The following is a 20,127-nucleotide window of genomic DNA, read 5'->3' on the forward strand; positions in this document are numbered from 1 at the left end:
CATCCTCACATCATCTTGGTAATATTTGAATCTCCATCTGGTTTGGGCTCCGTGCGTAAATTGCGCACGAAAGACATCATTCTGAACCCATTCCCTTCTTCTTTAAAGAAACCACTGAGCCCATGCTGTCATAAAATAAAGGAATTTAAATAAAATATCTTCCTGTAAAACTAAAAGAAAAACAGTCCTCAGCGCATCCTTAATAAACTGGGGCCTAATGAAGGCTGCAACTGGAAATGACCTGCTCTATAAATAAAATCATCCAGTGTCCAGAGGATTGAGAGTCAGCTCAGCAACACAATGTCTCAAGTTGGATGCCGAAAAAAACAAAACAGCCCAACAAAAGCCTTAATGAGGAAAGTCCATGGAGAAGCAGAAGAGGATGAAACGCGTCTGAACGGTGGTGAGCCGGCGCGTAAATGACGAGCGTCCTCACCGTCCACGTTTTCGCTGAAACGTGAACTTGTTTGACATGTTTGGAGACGGCCCCCCTCTCTGATGAAGGAGGGACTCTGACTCTGAACATGTACAAGTTATCTGGTGCGCACGGGACCTCCCCAAAAGTTTGGGCATATAAAAGCCAAGCTAAGTCATTTGTTTAAGCAGTAGGGAGTTTCTGCTAGGGTCTGGATTTGGAGTTACACACACCCGACCCTACCCTGTATGAGTGGTGTCTGAGGAGAAAAAAGGATTCCCCCTGTGTCGCAAAGAATCTACATGTCTAATATTTAGACATGTTCAGCTTTGTGGATATTCGGTTAGCGCTGCTGCTCAGCGCAGCGGTGCTTTTGGCGAGAGGTCAAGGCGAGGATGATAGTAAGTATCCCTTTCAAACATTGATTTGAGTTGTTTTGGGACTGTGGCACCCTCGGGATGTGGAGAGCCCGCAAGGATGCTGAGCAGTTCGCTGGAACTGAACGTCCTCTGACTCCAGTGCGCAGAGAGTGTGAAAGTTGTTACGCAGGGAGGCGTTTTGATTTGCGTTTCTTTGCGGAGATCTGGAAGCCAATATGAGTTCATATAACTTTTTCCTCTATTGTTTGCCGCTTTCACTGACGTGCACATACATGCTCACTGTGCGTCCTCGCGCTGGAGCGCAAACCCGAGCAGCTGCACTATCTCTGATGAGCTATGGCAGGAGTTCAAAGGGAGTTGAAGCAGAGCACAAGCATAAAGAAATGAGAAAAATGACAAATTAAATGAGGAAATCTTAAGTGCATAAGTGCAAAGTATTTTCCACCAGTTTTAGAATAAAATCATCCCAGTTCACAAAAATGTGCCAAAGATGTGCCAAAGCCTGTTCTAGCAGTTGCATATTTCCTCAGTAAAAGTCTCAGATTAGTCTCAGATTCGTCAACAGTCTCAGGAGTTGGAATGCATCAGAAGTTCATCAAGTTTGTTGAGGGACCAAACCTGGTAAAGTGGAGACCTTTGAAGCACTTATAAGGTTAAACGTTTGCACTGAGGCTTCATGTGGATGGTTCACTGCATTAAAGAACATTTAGATCCAGTTTGTGTCAAATCTGCTTTGGTTAGGTGAAAAAGGGACAATGGAAAAATCGCCTAAGTATGACGTCGACGGTAGAAAAAAAGTCTAGACATCAATTAATCACCATGCAGAGAAGGGTGCGGAGGATCTGCTTTTGTGGGGTAACAGCGTCGCTTAGTGGCAAAACACTGGAACTGCGCATCCACCCTCCGGAGCTCAGTCCTCCCACCTCCTCCGAGGCCCAACCACACATCCACCAGCCTGAAAAGTGATTAGACCCACTGTCATTTTCCACCCAGAGTTTTTCCAGGAGAAAAGTTTTGTTCTGTGGCACAGTGAGGCCTGGATTCTAACATTTACCAGGCCCAAACACCGTAGACCTCCTGCAGACCGGCACCGATGTTATGCTTCATTTAAAGCTCTATGCCTGCTCATAAATAAACACCAGATTATTTTTTTAAAAGAGCTGTTTATATAACTCTGCTACATCTTAATGAAGCCATAATCTAGAATGACATGAGTTGGAGAACAGCTTTTTACAAAATCACTGTAAGGAAAAAAGAAAAAAAGGCCACAAGTCAGAGGCCAAGAGAGGATTAGTTCACAGTCTCAGTATTGAAAGGAAAATACAGCTGTGCATGGGGAACTGACTGAACAGTTATTTTACTGAATGTTGTCTTGCAAGAGTCTAGTGTCTGATCTAAGACATTTGGGCCCATCGGGTTCCCATATGATGCACACCTGTGCAGGTGTAGCCAAGGCTCAACATCTTACAAACACGTGGCGCATAATTCCGTTTATTTGGTGCATTTATGAGACAGAATTGTAAGATGTCTGACTCTCCTTTGGGATACTTTGAACTCACTGTGCTTCTCTCCACTCAGGCACATTCGGCAGCTGCACATTAGACGGACAGTTGTACAACGACAAGGACGTATGGAAACCAGAGCCCTGCCAGATTTGCGTCTGCGACAATGGCGCTGTCATGTGCGACGAGGTGATCTGTGAGGACACATCCGACTGTGCCGACCCCATCATCCCAGACGGAGAGTGCTGCCCTGTCTGCATCGATGGTACTTCACCTTCATCCTCCTCCTCCCCACCATTTCTGTGGTTAATTAGCTTTGTGGCGCCACCTAGTGCCCCCCACCTCACCTCTGACCATCCACGGCTCTGTGGCCACAAATGGACTGGAGGCCCTAAGCCTGCCGGCTCTCCTGAGGATTTTCCTTCCGAAAAGAATCGCATTTGGATTTACCATTTCACTTTATGCATTCTTTTAACGGTGGATTATACCTGCCCTTTGGTGAAGTCTGGCAATGAATATGTCATTCGCCAGCATGCCTACCTGTGCAGCGACACTGCAGGGTGCAACACACGTCACATCACCCAAAACATTCATCACCATTGATTTTCCTCATTTTCCACGTCATATAGATTCAAATTAACATGCTTTTCTTTAAGTAATGCTATGAAATGCTGTATTTGATGCTGTAATCAGCCCCAGCCCGGACCTTAAACATTTACATGCTTTTGTAAATGTTATCAATGTGTCTCATGCTTTCTTTTTCTCCGTTGGTTCTGCAGAGCCCGAGGTTCCACCAGAGGTATTTATCCTTTAACTTTGTTTTATACTTAGAAATATGTGTGTGACTCAAACCTCATATCGGCCTCTCTTTGGAGACGCTTGCATGGCCCAGTTGAGTTTGTCATCACGCCTGCTTATATTCCAGAGGATGCACTTTTTTTTACAGTCTCCATGAAAGATTGCAGCGTAGCCTAACTGCCCTTTTCTGTCTATCCATAGCCACCAGTAAGTGGAGGCGATGGCCCCAAGGGAGACGAGGTAAGTCCCAGTTCACTCTCACTGTTCAAGAGACTTTTTCTGCCCTTCAATGCAGATTACTCCAGTTTTTCTTTTAAACTATTATTCATATTTATTTGCTACAAGGACAAACAAACAACAAATAAAGAAGTGTGTATAAGCCACTTTGTCTTATTCTTGAATATGATTCTTTTCTGTCAGATAGAAGTTAGATGCATTTGTCCCAACGTTCCCTGTTGTGCTGCATCATTTTGGCGTATTCAGTACAAAATATGCATCATTGCTGCATTGGTTGATTCATTTTCATGAGCTTTTTCAATAGTTTAAAGGTGTAGCATTTTACTTTGTTATACATTCGACCAGTAACAGGCTAAAAATGTGAAAATGAACACAGTCTTTGCTGATTTAGTCCCTCCAGACTCGTCTAAATGCTGGTAAAGCTGCTGTGACCTAATTGTAGCAGGTGACCCTTTGTAAGTAGGTCAGAGGGTCAACAGGTCATGAGAAGTTCAAAGGTCACATGACGCAAACGAGTTTATAAAATGATGACGTAATGTTAAATAATCATAATACGGTAGTAACACAAGCAAGAACTAGAAATCAAACTAATGTCAACTTATTTGATTCATAAACAGCATTGCTACACAAAAAGTATATAAAGATACAAATATGGAGCATGTGTAACAGTTTCGTTTGTCAACATAGATTATAATTCATTAGAAAGGCCATCTTCTGCTCTGGTTATGAGTTATGAGCTCTCCCTGCAGGGCAACTTAAGAATAAATAAAAACGTGAAATAATTGGTTAAGACTGTTGCTAAGCGACTGTCTGCTTTACCTGTCTGCAGGGTCCCGCCGGTCCTCCTGGCAACGATGGATTTGATGGACAGCCTGGTCTCCCCGGCCCTCCCGGCCCCCCTGGCCCTCCCGGACTTGGCGGAGTAAGTATCATCAGGAAGTCTTTACAGATGGATTTACAGATGACTCAGTTCTGACGACAGACGACATACAGCTTTAAAAAAACATGTCCTTCTCTTGATGACTCTCTTATTAATACTATAATCAATTTCTGCATCAGTAGAAGAGCACATGTGCTAAAGAGAAGGAACTCTCCTCCGTGTTTGTTTCAGCACAGGGAGTGCAGACAGCTCCCTGGCGCTCAGGGTTAGCTCCGTAAAAAATAAATAAAAAAGAATATCCAGTGTTGATCTGAGCCGTTTAATCAGTCTGTGACACACGAGAGTTCCACTAAGCGTTCGTCACATTTAACTCAATATCAGGATCAAATATATATCACAATCCCTTCATACTGTAGCAGGATTCAGAGTGACCTTTCAGGTGCTACATCAGACACCAAAGCCTGTTTCTCCGGGGGCTAATTCCTCTCTTTGTCCTCTCTCTTCACAGAACTTCTCTCCTCAAATGAGCTATGTCGACCACTCCAAATCCAGCGGCCCACCCCAGCCCGGCCCAATGGTAGGATGCACCTTTCTCAATGCACCTTCATTGTTCCTGTTTAGACTAAATAATAACGAGAATCTAACGGCTTTTTCCCCCCTAATCTTCCTCAACAGGGTCCCATGGGTCAACGTGGTAGTCCTGGACCCCCTGGCTCCTCTGTAAGTATTAGAATGACAGTCTTGATGATATGACATTCATCAACATCCAGTTTTTCTCGGATCAGATACGACGCATCGAAGATAAATGCATAAACATTAAAGATGTGTTGTTCTTGTTGTCCATCAGGGTCCTCAGGGTTTCACTGGCCCCCCCGGTGAGCCCGGTGAGCCCGGTGCTTCTGTGAGTATTAGTGAAATATTCAGCAAAATAAAAGTTTCTCTTGTTTCGTCTGTGTTATACTGGTTCTTTTTAATGTGCTGCTTCCTGTGTTCCACTTCCTGTTGACACACTGACACACATTTCACACCCTTCTTTCTTTTCCTTTCATGACATAGTGAATATTCACACACTTACTTCAAACAGTCAACGTTCATTTGGTGCTAATCCGCTCATTTGTTTGGGTTTTTAGGGCCCCATGGGTCCCCGTGGTCCTTCAGGCCCCCTCGGAAAGAACGGAGATGATGTAAGTGGTTTCTTGATTATTTCCATCCCTGTCTACAGACATTTAATAGCTCCTGTGAGGTGTTTACACAGACTAACCTTCTCTCTGTTCATCTGCAACAGGGTGAGCCCGGCAAAGCTGGTCGCCCCGGTGAGCGTGGAGCCGCTGGCCCTCAGGTAAGTGACGCCAATTGAGGTCAAAGGTCATGAGATGGTTTAGCCAAAAATGACTCCCACATTGGCTTTTAAGTGAAACCTGTCAGTCAGCGTGGGCACAAAAGGTCATTTTGAATACATCTCCAGTCGGTTCAGCAGGAGCACTAGTGCACAAGTTGCGGAAAATCCTAAATATTAAAGTGTTGTACAAAAAAATGGCATGGTGTTTCTGACACATTTCTCGCTGCAGGGCGCCCGTGGATTCCCCGGAACCCCCGGACTCCCCGGCATCAAGGGACACAGAGTGAGTTTGGAAGAGCATTGAATACCAAAATAAAAATCACCGTTTTTCAAGCTGTTGTGACGTCATAATACATGGGAAGCTTACCTGGATTGCTCTTGTGCACAGGGATTCAGCGGTCTGGATGGAGCTAAGGGAGACGCTGGACCTGCTGGCCCCAAGGTAGGACAGCGGGATCGTGCTGTTGCTCACCGAAGCTGGAATTCGTACGATACAGGAACTTCTTATCGCTCATTCTTCCTTCTGCGTTTGTCCACAGGGAGAGTCTGGTGCATCTGGTGAGAACGGTATCCCCGGCGCCATGGTACGTTGTTGTCCCATCTCAATTTAACACAATCGCTCTTAAGGTCACACATGAGTCTCATCTGATTCATATCTACAATAAGGAGTAAATGACTCCAGAGCATTGCAAAGCTAATATTGCTGTTGTTTTGTATTTTCCAGGGTGCTCGTGGTCTTCCTGGTGAGAGAGGTCGCCCCGGACCTCCCGGCCCCTCTGTAAGCTTACATTTCTATTCCTGTTATACTGTAATAATATTTGGTTTGAGTTCATACTTTGACACAAATATGATTCCTGTAAATCACTTTAATCTCCTCCTCAGGGTGCTCGTGGTAACGATGGCAACACTGGTGCCGCTGGACCCCCTGTAAGTATAATGTTTTAGCAAGGTGCTTTAATTCGACCTGTAAATGAGGTCATATTAACCATTAAACTGTGCGGTGACATCACTGCCTAATGTCGTACCGAAAGGCTGGATGCACTGCTCTGTAATTAGCCTTCCCTCTAATTTAGCCTTTGAGGATGTCTCCTAACATCAAGTCTCATTATCCTTCAGGGACCCACTGGACCTGCTGGTGCCCCTGGCTTCCCCGGCGGTGCTGGTGCTAAGGTAAGTCTGATATAGGGAAAAGGCCTTCGCTAGGTTCTAGATTCTAGATTTGAGATCTTTATTGTCATTGCACAAGCACGACGACATCGCAATTAGGGGCCTCAAACGGTGCGTTGCATTTTCACACATTGTTTCACAAAGAATATAGTAACGTAAAGTACAGACTATCAAGCAATCGAGTACAAAATATAAGCAATAGGACTAATAATAATAATAATATAATAACAAGTGTGCAAAACATTCGCGGCAGCAGCAGAAGAGCAGTAAAGGCTCAGTGTGACGGATACAGAGGGGTGTGTCTTGGGAGGTTGAATGATAATACTGCACGTAACCAGTGACATGTAAGTAAAATTTAAAGTGCACTATGCAGCATTTACTCACATGCACTATTTCATGGTGCGTGTTGAATCCTTTAAAACTGCAGCTCTTCCTTAGTCCTTCAGATAAGGGTCGTCCCCACAGCCAGGGACACTACTGAATACATGATCCACCTGATAACAGGTCTCAGTGTCTCCCTGGTCTTGTTCATAAATAGGATGTTTGTCAGTAGTTTTAAGTCTTGTCACCCTACACGGGCTGTAGGGGACGTTAGCATACATTCTTAATCTTAATTCTACATGTAACAGATCAATTATAGGGGGTCAACCATTAGCCAGCGTGCTGTAAAGCCTGAAAACAAACCATTCGGCCCCAAATCTGTACACCTCAGGTGAACACTGTCGCCACCAGATGGCATCAGCACCCCCCCCCCCCCACCTCTTATAAAACGTACCTGTCGTGAAGTCAAACACACACACACACACACACACACACACACACACACACACACACACACACACACACACACACACACACACACACACACACACACACACACACACACACACACACACACACACACACAACACACACACACACACACACACACACACACACACACACACACACGGATTATTTGCATAACCAGGGCTATTACAACAGCACAATCCAATTACTCTCCGCATAAGTGCAATGAATCAATTTAAGCTCTTTATTTGTACTTTGATTTATTATCAAGAATTAAGACTTATTTCCCAGTAGCATCAATAAACTACTATTATAGAGTGTTAACACGACTTTAAAATGTCATTTAAGTGTGTATTTAATCTAATCATCTTAGAGTTGACTTGCCAAAATGGACTTGTAACTGATGATTAACGATGATATCTTAATTTATTAAGCACTTGTCAAACACATACAGTAATTAAGTTTCACACAGCGAGCAGACAACACATAAAACATAGAAACACATAAAAACAGCATTAAAACAAGAAAAGTGCTAAAACAAACCACGTAAAAGGTTTTTTTTTGTAACTGCAGGGGCACAAAAACATTCCCACGCACACACACTCATGACTTCTGCGTTGATTTATTAAAAGTCTGTGTTTAATAAATCAACGCAGAGTTTTCTACTTATCACAACAGAACCAAAAACTAGAAAAAAAGAAACTTACAGTATTCGAGTTGCAGATGTCTGAGCTGTCGTTGCTTCCCCTTCACAGGGAGAGAGCGGTGTTCCTGGAGGCCGTGGAAATGATGGACCCCAAGGAGCCCGTGGTGAGGCTGGTAACCCAGGACCCGCTGGCGCTGCTGGAGTTGCTGTGAGTCGATTCATTCGTTCACACAATCTTTTCCAAAAGAAGAATAGAAATGCAAAATCAGCGCTAAACACATTGTTATCTCCTTCTTTTCTCATCAGGGTGCCTCCGGATCTGATGGTTCTGCTGGTGCTAAGGGTTCTCCTGTAAGTATCGTGCTCACTGATCACATTTGGTCCGCTTCAGTCCTGCACGTGAGGCGTTCTTCTGAACACCGGCTCTCTAATCCCACAGGGTGCCGCTGGTATTGCTGGTGCTCCTGGTTTCCCTGGAGCTCGTGGTCCTGCTGGAGCTCAGGGAGCTGTCGGTGCTCCCGGTCCCAAGGGTAACAACGTGAGTAGATCATTGATTTTTGGTGAATTTTGGTGTCAAATTGTTCTTCGGTGTTACGGAGACCTGAGATGAAACGTGTGTGTTTCTGCCAACAGGGTGACCACGGTGCCTCCGGTCCTAAGGGAGAGCCTGGTGCCAAGGGAGAGCCTGTAAGTTTTCAAAACACATAGGATATGAATTTTTCATTTTATGTGGAATTTTCGGGTGAAAAGGGGTTTTTAACGAACTTGCTTTCTTTTCCAGGGCCCCGCCGGAATTCAGGGACTCGCTGGCCCCTCTGGTGAGGAGGGCAAGAGAGGAGGACGTGGAGAGCCCGGTGGTGCTGGACCCCGTGGACCCTCTGGAGAGCGTGTATGTTATTATTATTTTTCCCATAAACCCCTGTTAGATACTGTCGATGCTCCCGTTAGATCTCAAACTCTGATTGTGTTTCGGTACATTAAATTCCCAGGGGGATTCACCCCTGAAGTGGGAGCATTTACACCACAGTTACTGACATGCTTGTTTGTCCTTTAGGGTGCCCCTGGTGCTCGTGGTTTCCCTGGTGCTGATGGAGCTGCTGGTGGCAAGGTGAGTTAACCGACCAGGTCAGGGATGCATTTCAATCAGGAGAGGCTTCATTTAGAGCGAACACATGGATTTATGAAACGATGCACAATAAAATTAAGCTTTTGGAGAGTCTGTTAGGCGATTAGACCTCAGTGGGGTGCAGAGGTGGTACGTGGTACTTTCAAACGAGGGGGCGGATCCAATCTCTAGGTCTTTAGGTCTTAATAATCCTAGAGGTCACAACAGCTCTTTTTTTACAGTAAGTTTCTCACTACAATAAAAATGTTACTACAGTGACTAACAACATCACACATTAATACAACAGGGTTCAGTGAGTCCACCAGAGTCTCAGCTTTCTAGTCAGATCCAATTTATGTAATCCAAGACTATTTATGGACCCCAGTGTGCAGAAATGTGCAAAAAGTGTAAAATACACTCTTTTAGAATAGGCCAAAATAACACATTTGCACTGCATGTTCCAAACTGCATTGATTTAGCGTAAAGTGGGCGTGTGTGTATCAAGGGGAGACCTGCGGGTACCTATGTGGCCCATTTTCAGTCAGATATCTTGAGGTCAGAGTTCAAGGGACCCTTTTGAAAATGGACATGCCAGTTTTTAGCCTTAACAACTTCCCGACAAGCTAACCATGGCGGTACCAGAGGATGTTTTAGGTCGTCTAGTTTCATAGTTTCATGGTACCAACATCTTCACTACAGCTATAAAACAGTGTCACCACTTTAAACTTTGTGAGTTTGGCCGTGGTTCTCATGATAAAGGGTTATTAAAGGGGAGAACAGTCAGAGAGTCAGAGAGTCAGACATTAGCAGCCTTGTTTTCATGTTTTAGGAGTCAAATTAAGGCCATAAACATCACCCACGTGTGTAGATTTCTCCTGACTCTTCCCTCCCTTGTATGACAGGGAGGCCCTGGTGAGCGTGGTGCCAATGGTGCAATGGGAGCTCAGGGAGCCACTGGAGAGTCTGGTACCTCAGGCGCTCCTGGCGCACCTGGATCCAAGGTGAGTTCTGCAGCACATTTCAACACAGAAGCTCTCTTTAACCTTAAAGCTAAACATACACTCAATATGGGCTGTTGTTTGTGTCCATACTCACTGAATGGCCTTCCCTCCTCAGGGTATGACTGGTAGCCCCGGAAGCCCCGGCGCTGACGGCAAATCTGGACCCGCTGTAAGTACTGACTCACAAATGGAACTGGATTTCATATGAGGAAGAACTGCAGCCTGTAAACAGCCCATTTAATCGTGAAGGAGAGGCTGTGTTTCAGTATTGTCCTGTCTGTCTTCTGATGATGTTTAGGGTGCCCCTGGTCAAGATGGACGCTCTGGACCCGCTGGCCCTACTGGAGCCAGAGGACAGCCTGGTGTCATGGGATTCCCCGGACCCAAGGGTGTCGCTGTGAGTCAACGGCCCCACTCACTTTGTTTCAGAACAGAAATATATAGGATCACTTCTTCCTAGTTTGTTAATCCCTTTGTTAATGTTATCCGTGCTATTAGTAATATCTACTTTAGTGTTTATATGAGGTTTTTTCAACCTGTAAAAATAAGATAAAATAGGAAATACTGATCCCTTCTACAGCAGATTTATGTATTGATTTTGACCTTTTTCACAGGGTGAGAACGGTAAGCCCGGAGAGAGAGGACCCGGTGGACCCGCTGGCTCTGTTGTGAGTACTTGTATATATCTACCTGTGTAAAAGATGTTTTTGATCAGAAAAAAAGAACAAAAAAGAACAAAAAGAGCATAAAAACCGTTGATAATGGGTTGGATTTTTGCTCACAGGGCGCTCCTGGCAAAGACGGTGACGTTGGTGCTCCTGGACCTTCTGGTATTTCTGTAAGTATCCCGTCTGCAACTTAACTTAATAAGTTTAAAAAACATAAACTGAACTATGACATAAAAGCATCTTGCTTTAAGGTTTCTCATCATTCAGTTTCCTTCGTTGTGTTCAGGGACCTGCTGGAGAGAAGGGAGAGCAGGGACCCGCCGGTCCTAACGGATTCCAGGTTCGTTTTGGGAGAATCTCATCAGTCTGTGTTCAGTTTTGTTGATGTATTTCTGAGCTGTGGCACAAATCCGCTTGTTCACCTTTTATTCTTTGTGCAGGGTCTTCCCGGACCCCAAGGTGCTACTGGTGAGACTGGCAAGCCTGGTGAGCAGGTAAGAGTCGCCTAAAGATCTCCATGTGTATTTCATTTAGTGGAGGAGCAGCTCTTCAGATATACTTGAGCTTATTTCTGTTTTGTTGTCATCATACACCTGTTGTTTTTTGGTTCCTCCTGAGTTCAACTTCCCTTCTCCCTCTTTCTGTTCAGGGCGGCCCTGGTGAGTCTGGACCCCCCGGCCCATCTGGACCAAGAGTGAGTACATTTCATGCGTTTGAGAAGCGTTTTTTTCATCATCCCTAGTAAAAAAAACCTTGAGATGAATTGGTCGTGACCCTCGTGTCCTCTCCTCTTCTTTAGGGCGACAGAGGTTTCCCTGGTGAGCGCGGTGCCCCCGGCGTCGGCGGCCCAACTGGAGCCCGTGGTGCTTCTGGACCTGCTGGTAACGATGGAGCCAAGGTAGGTTTAAGAAAACACTTAAAAAAGGTGGAGCAGCTCTCGCACAACTCTTAAAATGAGAAAAAAACGAACAAACACAATGTAAAAAAAAAAAACAATGTTAGTTTTAAGTGCAAAAGGGTTAAAAATAATAATAAACTTGATTCATACAGCACCTTCCACACAGGAAATGCAGCGGTGCAAAAAATACTTTACAGCTGCAATGATTCGTTGTCAGCTATCAAATTAATTGCCGACTATTTTGATAGAGGATTATTTGCTTTCCAATGTCCAAATTCTCTGATTCGAGCTTCTTAAATGGGAATATTCTCTGGTTTCTTTCCTTACCTGTGACAGTGAACTGAATATTTTTGAGTTGTGGATGAGACAAGACATTAAAGGACGTCATTATTGGATTTTCTGACTTTTTATGGAGCAAACAAGTCATTAAAACAGATCAACTGACATCAAAAACAACCATTTGTTGCAGCTCTAGAAAAAACACAGATATAATACTATAATTAATGTACAACAACGTGGCAAATTAAACCTACTCAATAAGAATAGTAAAACATAGATCAAATAAAAAAAAACAAGATACAAATAAGATGAAAAAGAATTCATAGAATGATGGGAAATAACCAACTGAATAATAATAATAATAAAAATAAAGTTTAAAATCAAATCAATATACATCCAGGAGCACAAAAGACAAATTCCTACTAGCAGAAGGATGAATCACTGTATAAAACAGCCATACTCACACACATTTACAGCTGAGATGGTCAACATGAGAATAGAAGACTCTTTTCTTTACTTTTATAATGTTAACCTGAAACATCTGCACTCTCCTCATCCCCAAGTGCTCATCTATTTACATTTAAAGTAAAGGTTTACGTTTACGTTTTCACCCAAGCCTGTATTAAAACGTTGCTTACAGAGTAACCACACATAAGAAGGAAAACAATGCTCTCCATCCTTTGTTATCCACCATGGATGTAGCTACGAGATGCAACACACAGACATCGAGGGCAAACAAGAAGCTGCCGTAGAACACACACTTTCTCGACACTGACACTATAGATTATGGATTTAAATAAAGTCTGGATTCAAAATGCTGCTAAATGACCCTTTAGTCTCCTTAGCTTCCCTGTTTGCACATTCACCAAACATTGTTGTCCACTGTGTAGTGCAGATTTCAGTCCACTTGCTGCTGATTGAAGAGGATCAATGGATAAGAATTTGTGTGTTTCTGTTTGTGCAGGGAGAGCCTGGTGCTGGCGGTGCCCCCGGTGGTCAGGGAGCCCCTGGTATGCAGGGAATGCCCGGTGAGCGCGGAGCTTCTGGTCTGCCCGGTGCCAAGGGAGAGAGAGTAAGTATCTTGCCTGTTCTGCTCGACTCTAGTGCCAAATCTATAGTTTTAATTTTACTTTAGGGGCATGAAAACTACAATTGATGTTAGTTATGACAAAAGCAGCTTGATAATACTTAATATTATTGTTATTATTAGTGGAAAGTGGTGAGTGAAATGTAAAGAAAGTTTCTCTATGTAACATACTTGGGTTCCTGTCACTCAATAAGGACGAGTAAACTGATTTTAACATCATCACAAGTAAGATTAACAAACTTTCTCTATTCAGGGCGATGGTGGAGCCAAGGGAGGTGATGGTGCCGGCGGCAAAGATGGCGTGCGTGGTATGACTGGTGCTATTGGAGTCCCCGGACCCCCTGGTGCTCAGGGTGAGAAGGTGAGACCAGGGTTTTAACCCAGTGATGCAGCTTCATGAGCTCTGCTGGATCGTCTCCTCACAGTGTCTTTAATCCATCATGTTTATACACATAAAACAGGGTCTACTTTTATTTAATATTCCTCCACTTCATTCATACTCGTGCAATTACGTTACATTATCTCAAATAGTATGATAGTATAAAAACAAGCCATACGCCTGTCGTTGGTAACGCGTTCTGCTGTTGATATTTTCAGGATTTCAGTTCGGTTTTAACTTGGACACCTTAAATTTTCTTTCTTGGCGCAACATTTATGTGTTTTTAATTTAAGAAGGAGCAATGCAAACACATAAGCACTTGAGTCCATCATGTAAACGTGCCAGATTTAGACATACAGGTTCAATTTGCAGTCGCTTGCCGGTTGATAGCATTAAAAGAAACCATACAAGAGCACAGAAGTACAGATTACGGTGGTAAGACTTGCAATATGAGTGTTAAGAATAATTGCTGACCTGTCCTTATTCTTCACCTCTGTGGTTTTAGGGTGAGGGTGGACCCGCTGGAGTTTCTGGACCCACTGGACCTCGTGGTGCCCCTGTAAGTACGCCCGACTGAGGACTAGAAAGCCAACACAAGATGCACAAGATTCATTTCTTCAGTATAAGATGCAAGATATCATGACATGAACCTCATTGCTTTAAACAGGGTGAGCGTGGAGAGAACGGAGCCCCCGGACCTGCTGGATTCGCTGGACCTCCTGTAAGGATCCAACCTCATATTTTATACCAAAACTGATATTTTACTACAGATTTAGACGCTTTCAATTATGTTACAATTTAGAGAATAGAAGAGTTAAACTGGTTCTTGTCTTACCCTCCAACCTCAGGGTGCTGATGGTCAGCCTGGTGCCAAGGGAGAGAGTGGTGACTCTGGACCCAAGGGAGATGGTGGTGCTCCTGGCCCCGGCGGACCTGTTGGAGGTGCTGGACCTCAGGTAGGCCCACATGTCACACAAAGGCATACTTTCGAGTGATCATGGAAAACACTCAAGTCACAGTATCTTCCAGTTTCCAGATGGACTTAATTATTAATCTGCTTCCTTTTTCCTTTTTTTTTTTTGTCAACAGGGACCTTCTGGACCATCTGGACCTAAGGGTGCTCGTGGTGGTGCTGGACCCCCTGTAAGTATCCCATCCACATGTGACACTATGTAGAATTAGACGACACAATCAGTGATGCCAGTTTGGTTTCTCCACGCCTCACCTCTGTTGTCTCTCTGTAGGGTGCTACTGGTTTCCCTGGACCCGCTGGCAGAGTTGGACCCCCTGGCCCCTCTGTAAGTTTCACCTCGTCTTCTCTTTAGTCTGTCTGTAAATCGCCATCACAGCCTGTGGCCTGCAGCCTGCAGAGTCTCATTCACTGACCTGAATCCTCTTCTCGTATTTCTCCAGGGAGCTGGTGGACCCCCTGGACCCACCGGACCCATCGGCAAAGATGGACAAAGAGGAGCCCGTGGTGAGACCGGTCCCGCTGGTCGCCCTGGTGAGGCCGGTGCCGTTGGTGCCGCTGGACTCTCTGGAGAGAAGGGATCTCCTGGCTCTGATGGAGCCCCTGTGAGTGCTAATAGTTTTGTATATAAGTGAAGGTTTGAAATGTACGACAGTGATCCGCTAATTGAGTACGTGGTTAGTTCAAGTGTCTGTAACTGTGACACGACCATGAACACTGAACTGAGCTCTGTGTCGCTCTGTGCAGGGCACCTCTGGAATCCCCGGACCCCAAGGTATTGCTGGACAGCGTGGTATTGTCGGTCTCCCCGGACAGCGTGGAGAGCGTGGTTTCCCCGGTCTGCCTGGACCATCTGTGAGTATTCACCGTGATCTTTTTGTTCTTTATTTACACATATAAAAAGTTTGAAAAAGATACAATATATCATTTGAAAGTTAACGTGAAGGAGACCTGTCTCCAGCCAGGAAATAATTATGGCAAGATCATAGACATAATTTGTATGAATCTATCAATAGTTTTGAGCATATATTTGAAGACAACCCACACTCACATACACACACATAACAAGATTAATAATAAATAGGAATAAAGCACATAAAAAAGTAAAAACAAGCGTAAAGTTATAGTTTTAACTTGTTCGACAAAGGAAATCCCTGGTTGGACCCAGTTTACAGAGGCGACACATAGAAAATACTGATCTAGTTGAATGACTGAATGTAGTACAGTATCAGTGTCTCATCATTTGACCTGACCTTGTTTTTCTTCAGGGTGAGCCTGGTAAGCAGGGACCTTCTGGTCTTCATGGTGAGCGCGGACCCCCCGGACCTGCTGGACCCCCTGGACTGTCCGGTGCTTCCGGAGAGGCTGGTCGTGAGGTACGAGGCCTGTAGCGGACAGTCACACATACTGTATATTCAGCATTCAGTGGTTAATGACGCCTGTGTTATATGTGCGATGACCAACCGTCCTTCGATACTCTTTCACAGGGATCTGCCGGTCACGATGGTGCCCCAGGTCGCGATGGAGCTTCTGGACCCAAGGTGACCCTCCTCCATCATTGTCATCCTTCTGCTGACAAGGCTGTTTTGCCTCCCAATAGAAACACAAAATTAGCCTTTAGCTGCCTAGCATTGTCTCACCGAAAATATTGCTTTCTATAGGGAGACCGTGGTGAGTCTGGCAACGCTGGAGCCCCAGGACCCCCTGGTGCTCCTGGAGCCCCCGGACATGTCGGCCCCTCTGGCAAGACTGGTGACCGTGGAGAGGGCGTAAGTTCCTTCTATACTTTGAAAAATGTAGCAACATGAACTCACTGTGCAGCTAGTATTTGATTTGATTTTTTACCCACTCTCTCTTTCCTTTAGGGTGCCGCTGGTGCTGCCGGTCCTGCTGGCCCTGCTGGTGTCCGTGGACCCGCTGTATGTTCATCATTACATTATAAGCATCAACATGATATTGCTCCAGTCTTGAATTCACTCGTGATCGTACGAACCTGAAATGGCATGTTGTTGACCTCCTGCTGCTCCCATTCAGGGCCCTGCTGGTGCAAAGGGAGACAGAGGAGAGGCTGGTGAGGCTGGAGACAGAGGACACAAGGGACACAGAGGATTCACCGGAATGCAGGGTCTGCCCGGCCCCTCTGTAAGTACCTCAAAAAGTGGGAGGGTAGCTAGCAAAAGGGTACAGATAACTGCATCGAACAGTCCCAGCTTTTAAACGCAAAATTCATAATATCTGATTTGTCTTCTGCCTCTAGGGAACTCATGGAGAGAGAGGACCTGCTGGCGCCTCTGGACCTGCTGGACCTAGAGTAAGTACACCTGGTTTACAAGTATTTGCACATTAATTCAGTGCCAATGTGGTACTTGGAGAGTCTGTCTGTGAGTACAAGACAAAAACATTATAAACAATTAGCTTGACTTCATGTCTTATAATTATTGACACATTTGCAAATAATGTCAAGCTGAACTGTTATGAATTGATTTTGCTTCATAGGGACCTTCTGGATCTAACGGTTCCCCTGGTAAGGATGGCATGAACGGTCTGCCTGGACCCATCGGACCCCCTGGACCTCGTGGTCGCAATGGAGAGATGGGACCTTCTGTAAGTTGCACTATGATCCTTGTTTTAGGTGAATATTTTGAATGAATGTGCCTCCAGTTTGTAAAACTCCTTGTGTCTCCAAACAGGGTCCTCCCGGACCTCCCGGACCCGCTGGACCCCCCGGACCTCCCGGCAGTGGATTCGACTTCGTCAGCCAGCCCATTCAGGAGAAGGCACCCGATCCCTTCCGTGGCGGCCACTACCGCGCCGCTGATGACCCCAATGTGATGGCCGATCGCGACATGGAGGTCGACACCACCCTCAAGACCCTGACCCAGAGGGTCGAGAAGATCCGCAGCCCCGATGGTACCCAGAAGAGCCCAGTCCGCATGTGCCGTGACCTGAAGATGGCCCACCCTGAGCTGAAGAGCGGTGAGTGTGGATCGGAGCCGAGGTTGTAGCTCGAGACAAAGATAAAGATGGGCATGGATTTAATTTTTTTTTATGTTGCTCTGTTGCAGGCTTGTACTGGGTTGACCCCAACCAGGGCTCCTCTCTGGATGCCGTCAAGGTCCACTGCAACATGGAGACTGGCGAGACCTGCATCTACCCCAGCGAGTCCACCGTGCCCATGAAGAACTGGTACACCAGCAAGAACATCAGAGAGAAGAAGCACGTCTGGTTCAGCGAGTCCATGACCGGTGGATTCCAGGTAAGAAGTTATAAACGAAAATCCTGCACAAAAGAAATGAACCTCATGAAGTATTAGACCAGTGGCAGTAAAGCACATGCACCCTTCTCCTCCCTCCACCACGCAGTTCCAGTATGGCAGCGATGGAGCTGATGCCGAGGATGTCAGCATCCAGATGACCTTCATGCGCCTGATGGCAAACCAGGCCTCTCAGAACGTGACATACCACTGCAAGAACAGCATTGCCTACATGGACTCCGCCACCGGCAACCTGAAGAAGGCTGTGCTTCTCCAGGGATCCAACGACGTCGAGATCAGAGCCGAGGGCAACAGTCGCTTCACATACAGCGTCAGCGAGGATGGCTGCACGGTGAGTTCTCTCTCTCCGCTTTTGTACATTCACATAAAAGATGACAACGCACTTTCTTGAGCAGTTTCTGATACTTTCTTCCTTTGCGTTTCCTCTCCGCAGTCACACACTGGCACATGGGGCAAGACAGTCATCGACTACAAGACATCAAAAACATCTCGCCTGCCCATCATTGACATTGCTCCTATGGATGTTGGTGCATCTGATCAGGAATTTGGCGTCGAAGTTGGCCCCGTTTGCTTCTTGTAAAAAGAAAGAAATATGGACATGACATTGTTGTTTTTTTTCTAGCAGTCATCTCTAAAATCCTTTTGTCTATGCATTCAAAACTCATTCGGCTGCCATTGGTCCACATGCTTAAAAACCACTCTACCGAAGACGATGTTTGTGTTTTTTTTTCCCCAATCACGAGAAGTTTTTGGGACTGCTACTTCAACCAAAACCAACCACAAGGACACTTTAAAAAGAATCTTTTGTTTCCACTGGCAACAAGAAAATAATATATGCTTGTGTAAAATTTCCCCCCGGAGATTGAGAAAAAAAAAAGATCCACACGCGCAATGAAACACAGGTGACTTTTGCCATTTTCTACCACTGCGGAAGGACATTGAAAACAACAAAGTGATGTGTACCATGTTTCTGGTGTTAAATAAATTGTAAAAAGTGTGAAGTGTCTTCTCTAAATTCTTGCTCAGACAAACAGCGAAAAGAGCAAAAAACAAAGAAGCTCACCTTCATTGCAAATATGTAGATGGCTACCTCATAACACCACCGTTTTTTCTTAAATGAAAAGGGTTTATTTTACACAAGTGTATCGTGGGGATATCAAAAACATTCAAAGGTGCTATTACCATTTCAATGAGGTCCAGTTATTGGTGTTTGATGGTGAAACTCTCACTGTCATACTGTAATTATTGCCACTAATGCCTGCAGAACCTTTGGTGCTACTAAATTGACTCTCTTGATGTCTATGCAGTGCAATTGTTTTCTTCTTAAGTGTTCTGAAAAGGTGATCTCTGCGGATGTAATGCATGCAATCATGTCTTTGTAGATAAAAGAAGCAAAGTGACTCTGGTTCAATATCACTCCCCTGCACATTTGTTCAGTGTTGATCCCTCTGTCTGTTTGCCCCCCCTGTGTAAAAACTGCTCTTCACTAAAAGAAAAAAACAGCACACGTCTCCCACCCTGTTGTTCATGTTGTTTGTTGATGTCTTTCGCGAAGGGTTTCTTAAAAAAGAATTTGAAGCGGACCCACTTTCATGGTTTAAAAGAGAGATTCTGTACTTATTTTGTACATGTATAATAAATTGAGATGTTTTTAATTATTTTGGGTGCTGAAATAAAGCATGTGAAGTGGTCTACTCAGTGGCTGAGCTTTCACTGTCCTGTTTTGCAACTGTTGCGAAAGTGAAATCGTGGAAAATACTCCATACGCTAAAGCTGCACTGCACGTTTTCAGAGAGCACCAGGAGACTCTGCATGTTACACTGAAATAGAGTTGAGGGATCAACTGTTCCACAGCAGTTGCACCGAGTACATTTATATTAACTTTCAGCAGTGAAAGCAAGGCCAATAATAATATCCAACCTGGCTTTTCCTCATCAATACACATTAATTACTACTTTTTTATTGAATCCACCTATGGTAGTGTAAAATGCATCAGACAGAAAACGTTGAATGTTTATCAGACATGTAACCGTTGTAGTTTTCATGTTATTGCCTTGTTTTAATCTCCACTATCATTAGAAAATAGGAAACTATATTTGAGAGTAAAGTTTTTCCTCCTCAGACCAAACTGTCAACAGGAGAGGAGATGTGTGTCTGACCCCAAAAACTCCCAAATCAGGTGAAGATACACCAGCGACCCCCTCTGGATGTCTTGTGCAACAAACAGCTGCTTTAAGGGAAAGGGTCAGAAAACTGCTGCTCCATTGCTTCCTGATGGATTCACAAGTGGTTCAGGTTTCAGTGTGAGCTTCT

The 20,127-nt window shown here is 44.8% G+C and overlaps 1 protein-coding gene across 1 annotated transcript; it reads left to right on the forward strand.

The window, feature by feature from the left end:
• Positions 1-592: 592 nt before the first annotated feature.
• Positions 593-19,515, forward strand: col1a1b (collagen, type I, alpha 1b). The gene is made up of 51 exons (XM_083932531.1): positions 593-816; positions 2,374-2,562; positions 3,077-3,096; positions 3,297-3,335; positions 4,162-4,254; positions 4,721-4,789; positions 4,888-4,932; positions 5,060-5,113; positions 5,343-5,396; positions 5,498-5,551; positions 5,781-5,834; positions 5,940-5,993; positions 6,091-6,135; positions 6,276-6,329; positions 6,434-6,478; positions 6,668-6,721; positions 8,263-8,361; positions 8,460-8,504; positions 8,593-8,691; positions 8,787-8,840; positions 8,935-9,042; positions 9,208-9,261; positions 10,161-10,259; positions 10,375-10,428; positions 10,558-10,656; positions 10,874-10,927; positions 11,044-11,097; positions 11,214-11,267; positions 11,368-11,421; positions 11,577-11,621; positions 11,727-11,825; positions 13,069-13,176; positions 13,445-13,552; positions 14,076-14,129; positions 14,238-14,291; positions 14,419-14,526; positions 14,660-14,713; positions 14,815-14,868; positions 14,984-15,145; positions 15,288-15,395; positions 15,809-15,916; positions 16,028-16,081; positions 16,202-16,309; positions 16,406-16,459; positions 16,575-16,682; positions 16,798-16,851; positions 17,037-17,144; positions 17,231-17,516; positions 17,606-17,796; positions 17,903-18,145; positions 18,248-19,515. The coding sequence occupies exons 1-51, from the start codon at positions 735-737 to the stop codon at positions 18,392-18,394; spliced, it is 4,347 nt and encodes a 1,448-aa protein (XP_083788657.1). The 5' UTR covers positions 593-734; the 3' UTR covers positions 18,395-19,515.
• Positions 19,516-20,127: the final 612 nt, after the last annotated feature.

This window comes from Echiichthys vipera (assembly GCF_963691815.1).
Source record: "Echiichthys vipera genome assembly, chromosome: 18".
Lineage (NCBI taxonomy): Eukaryota > Metazoa > Chordata > Actinopteri > Perciformes > Trachinidae > Echiichthys > Echiichthys vipera.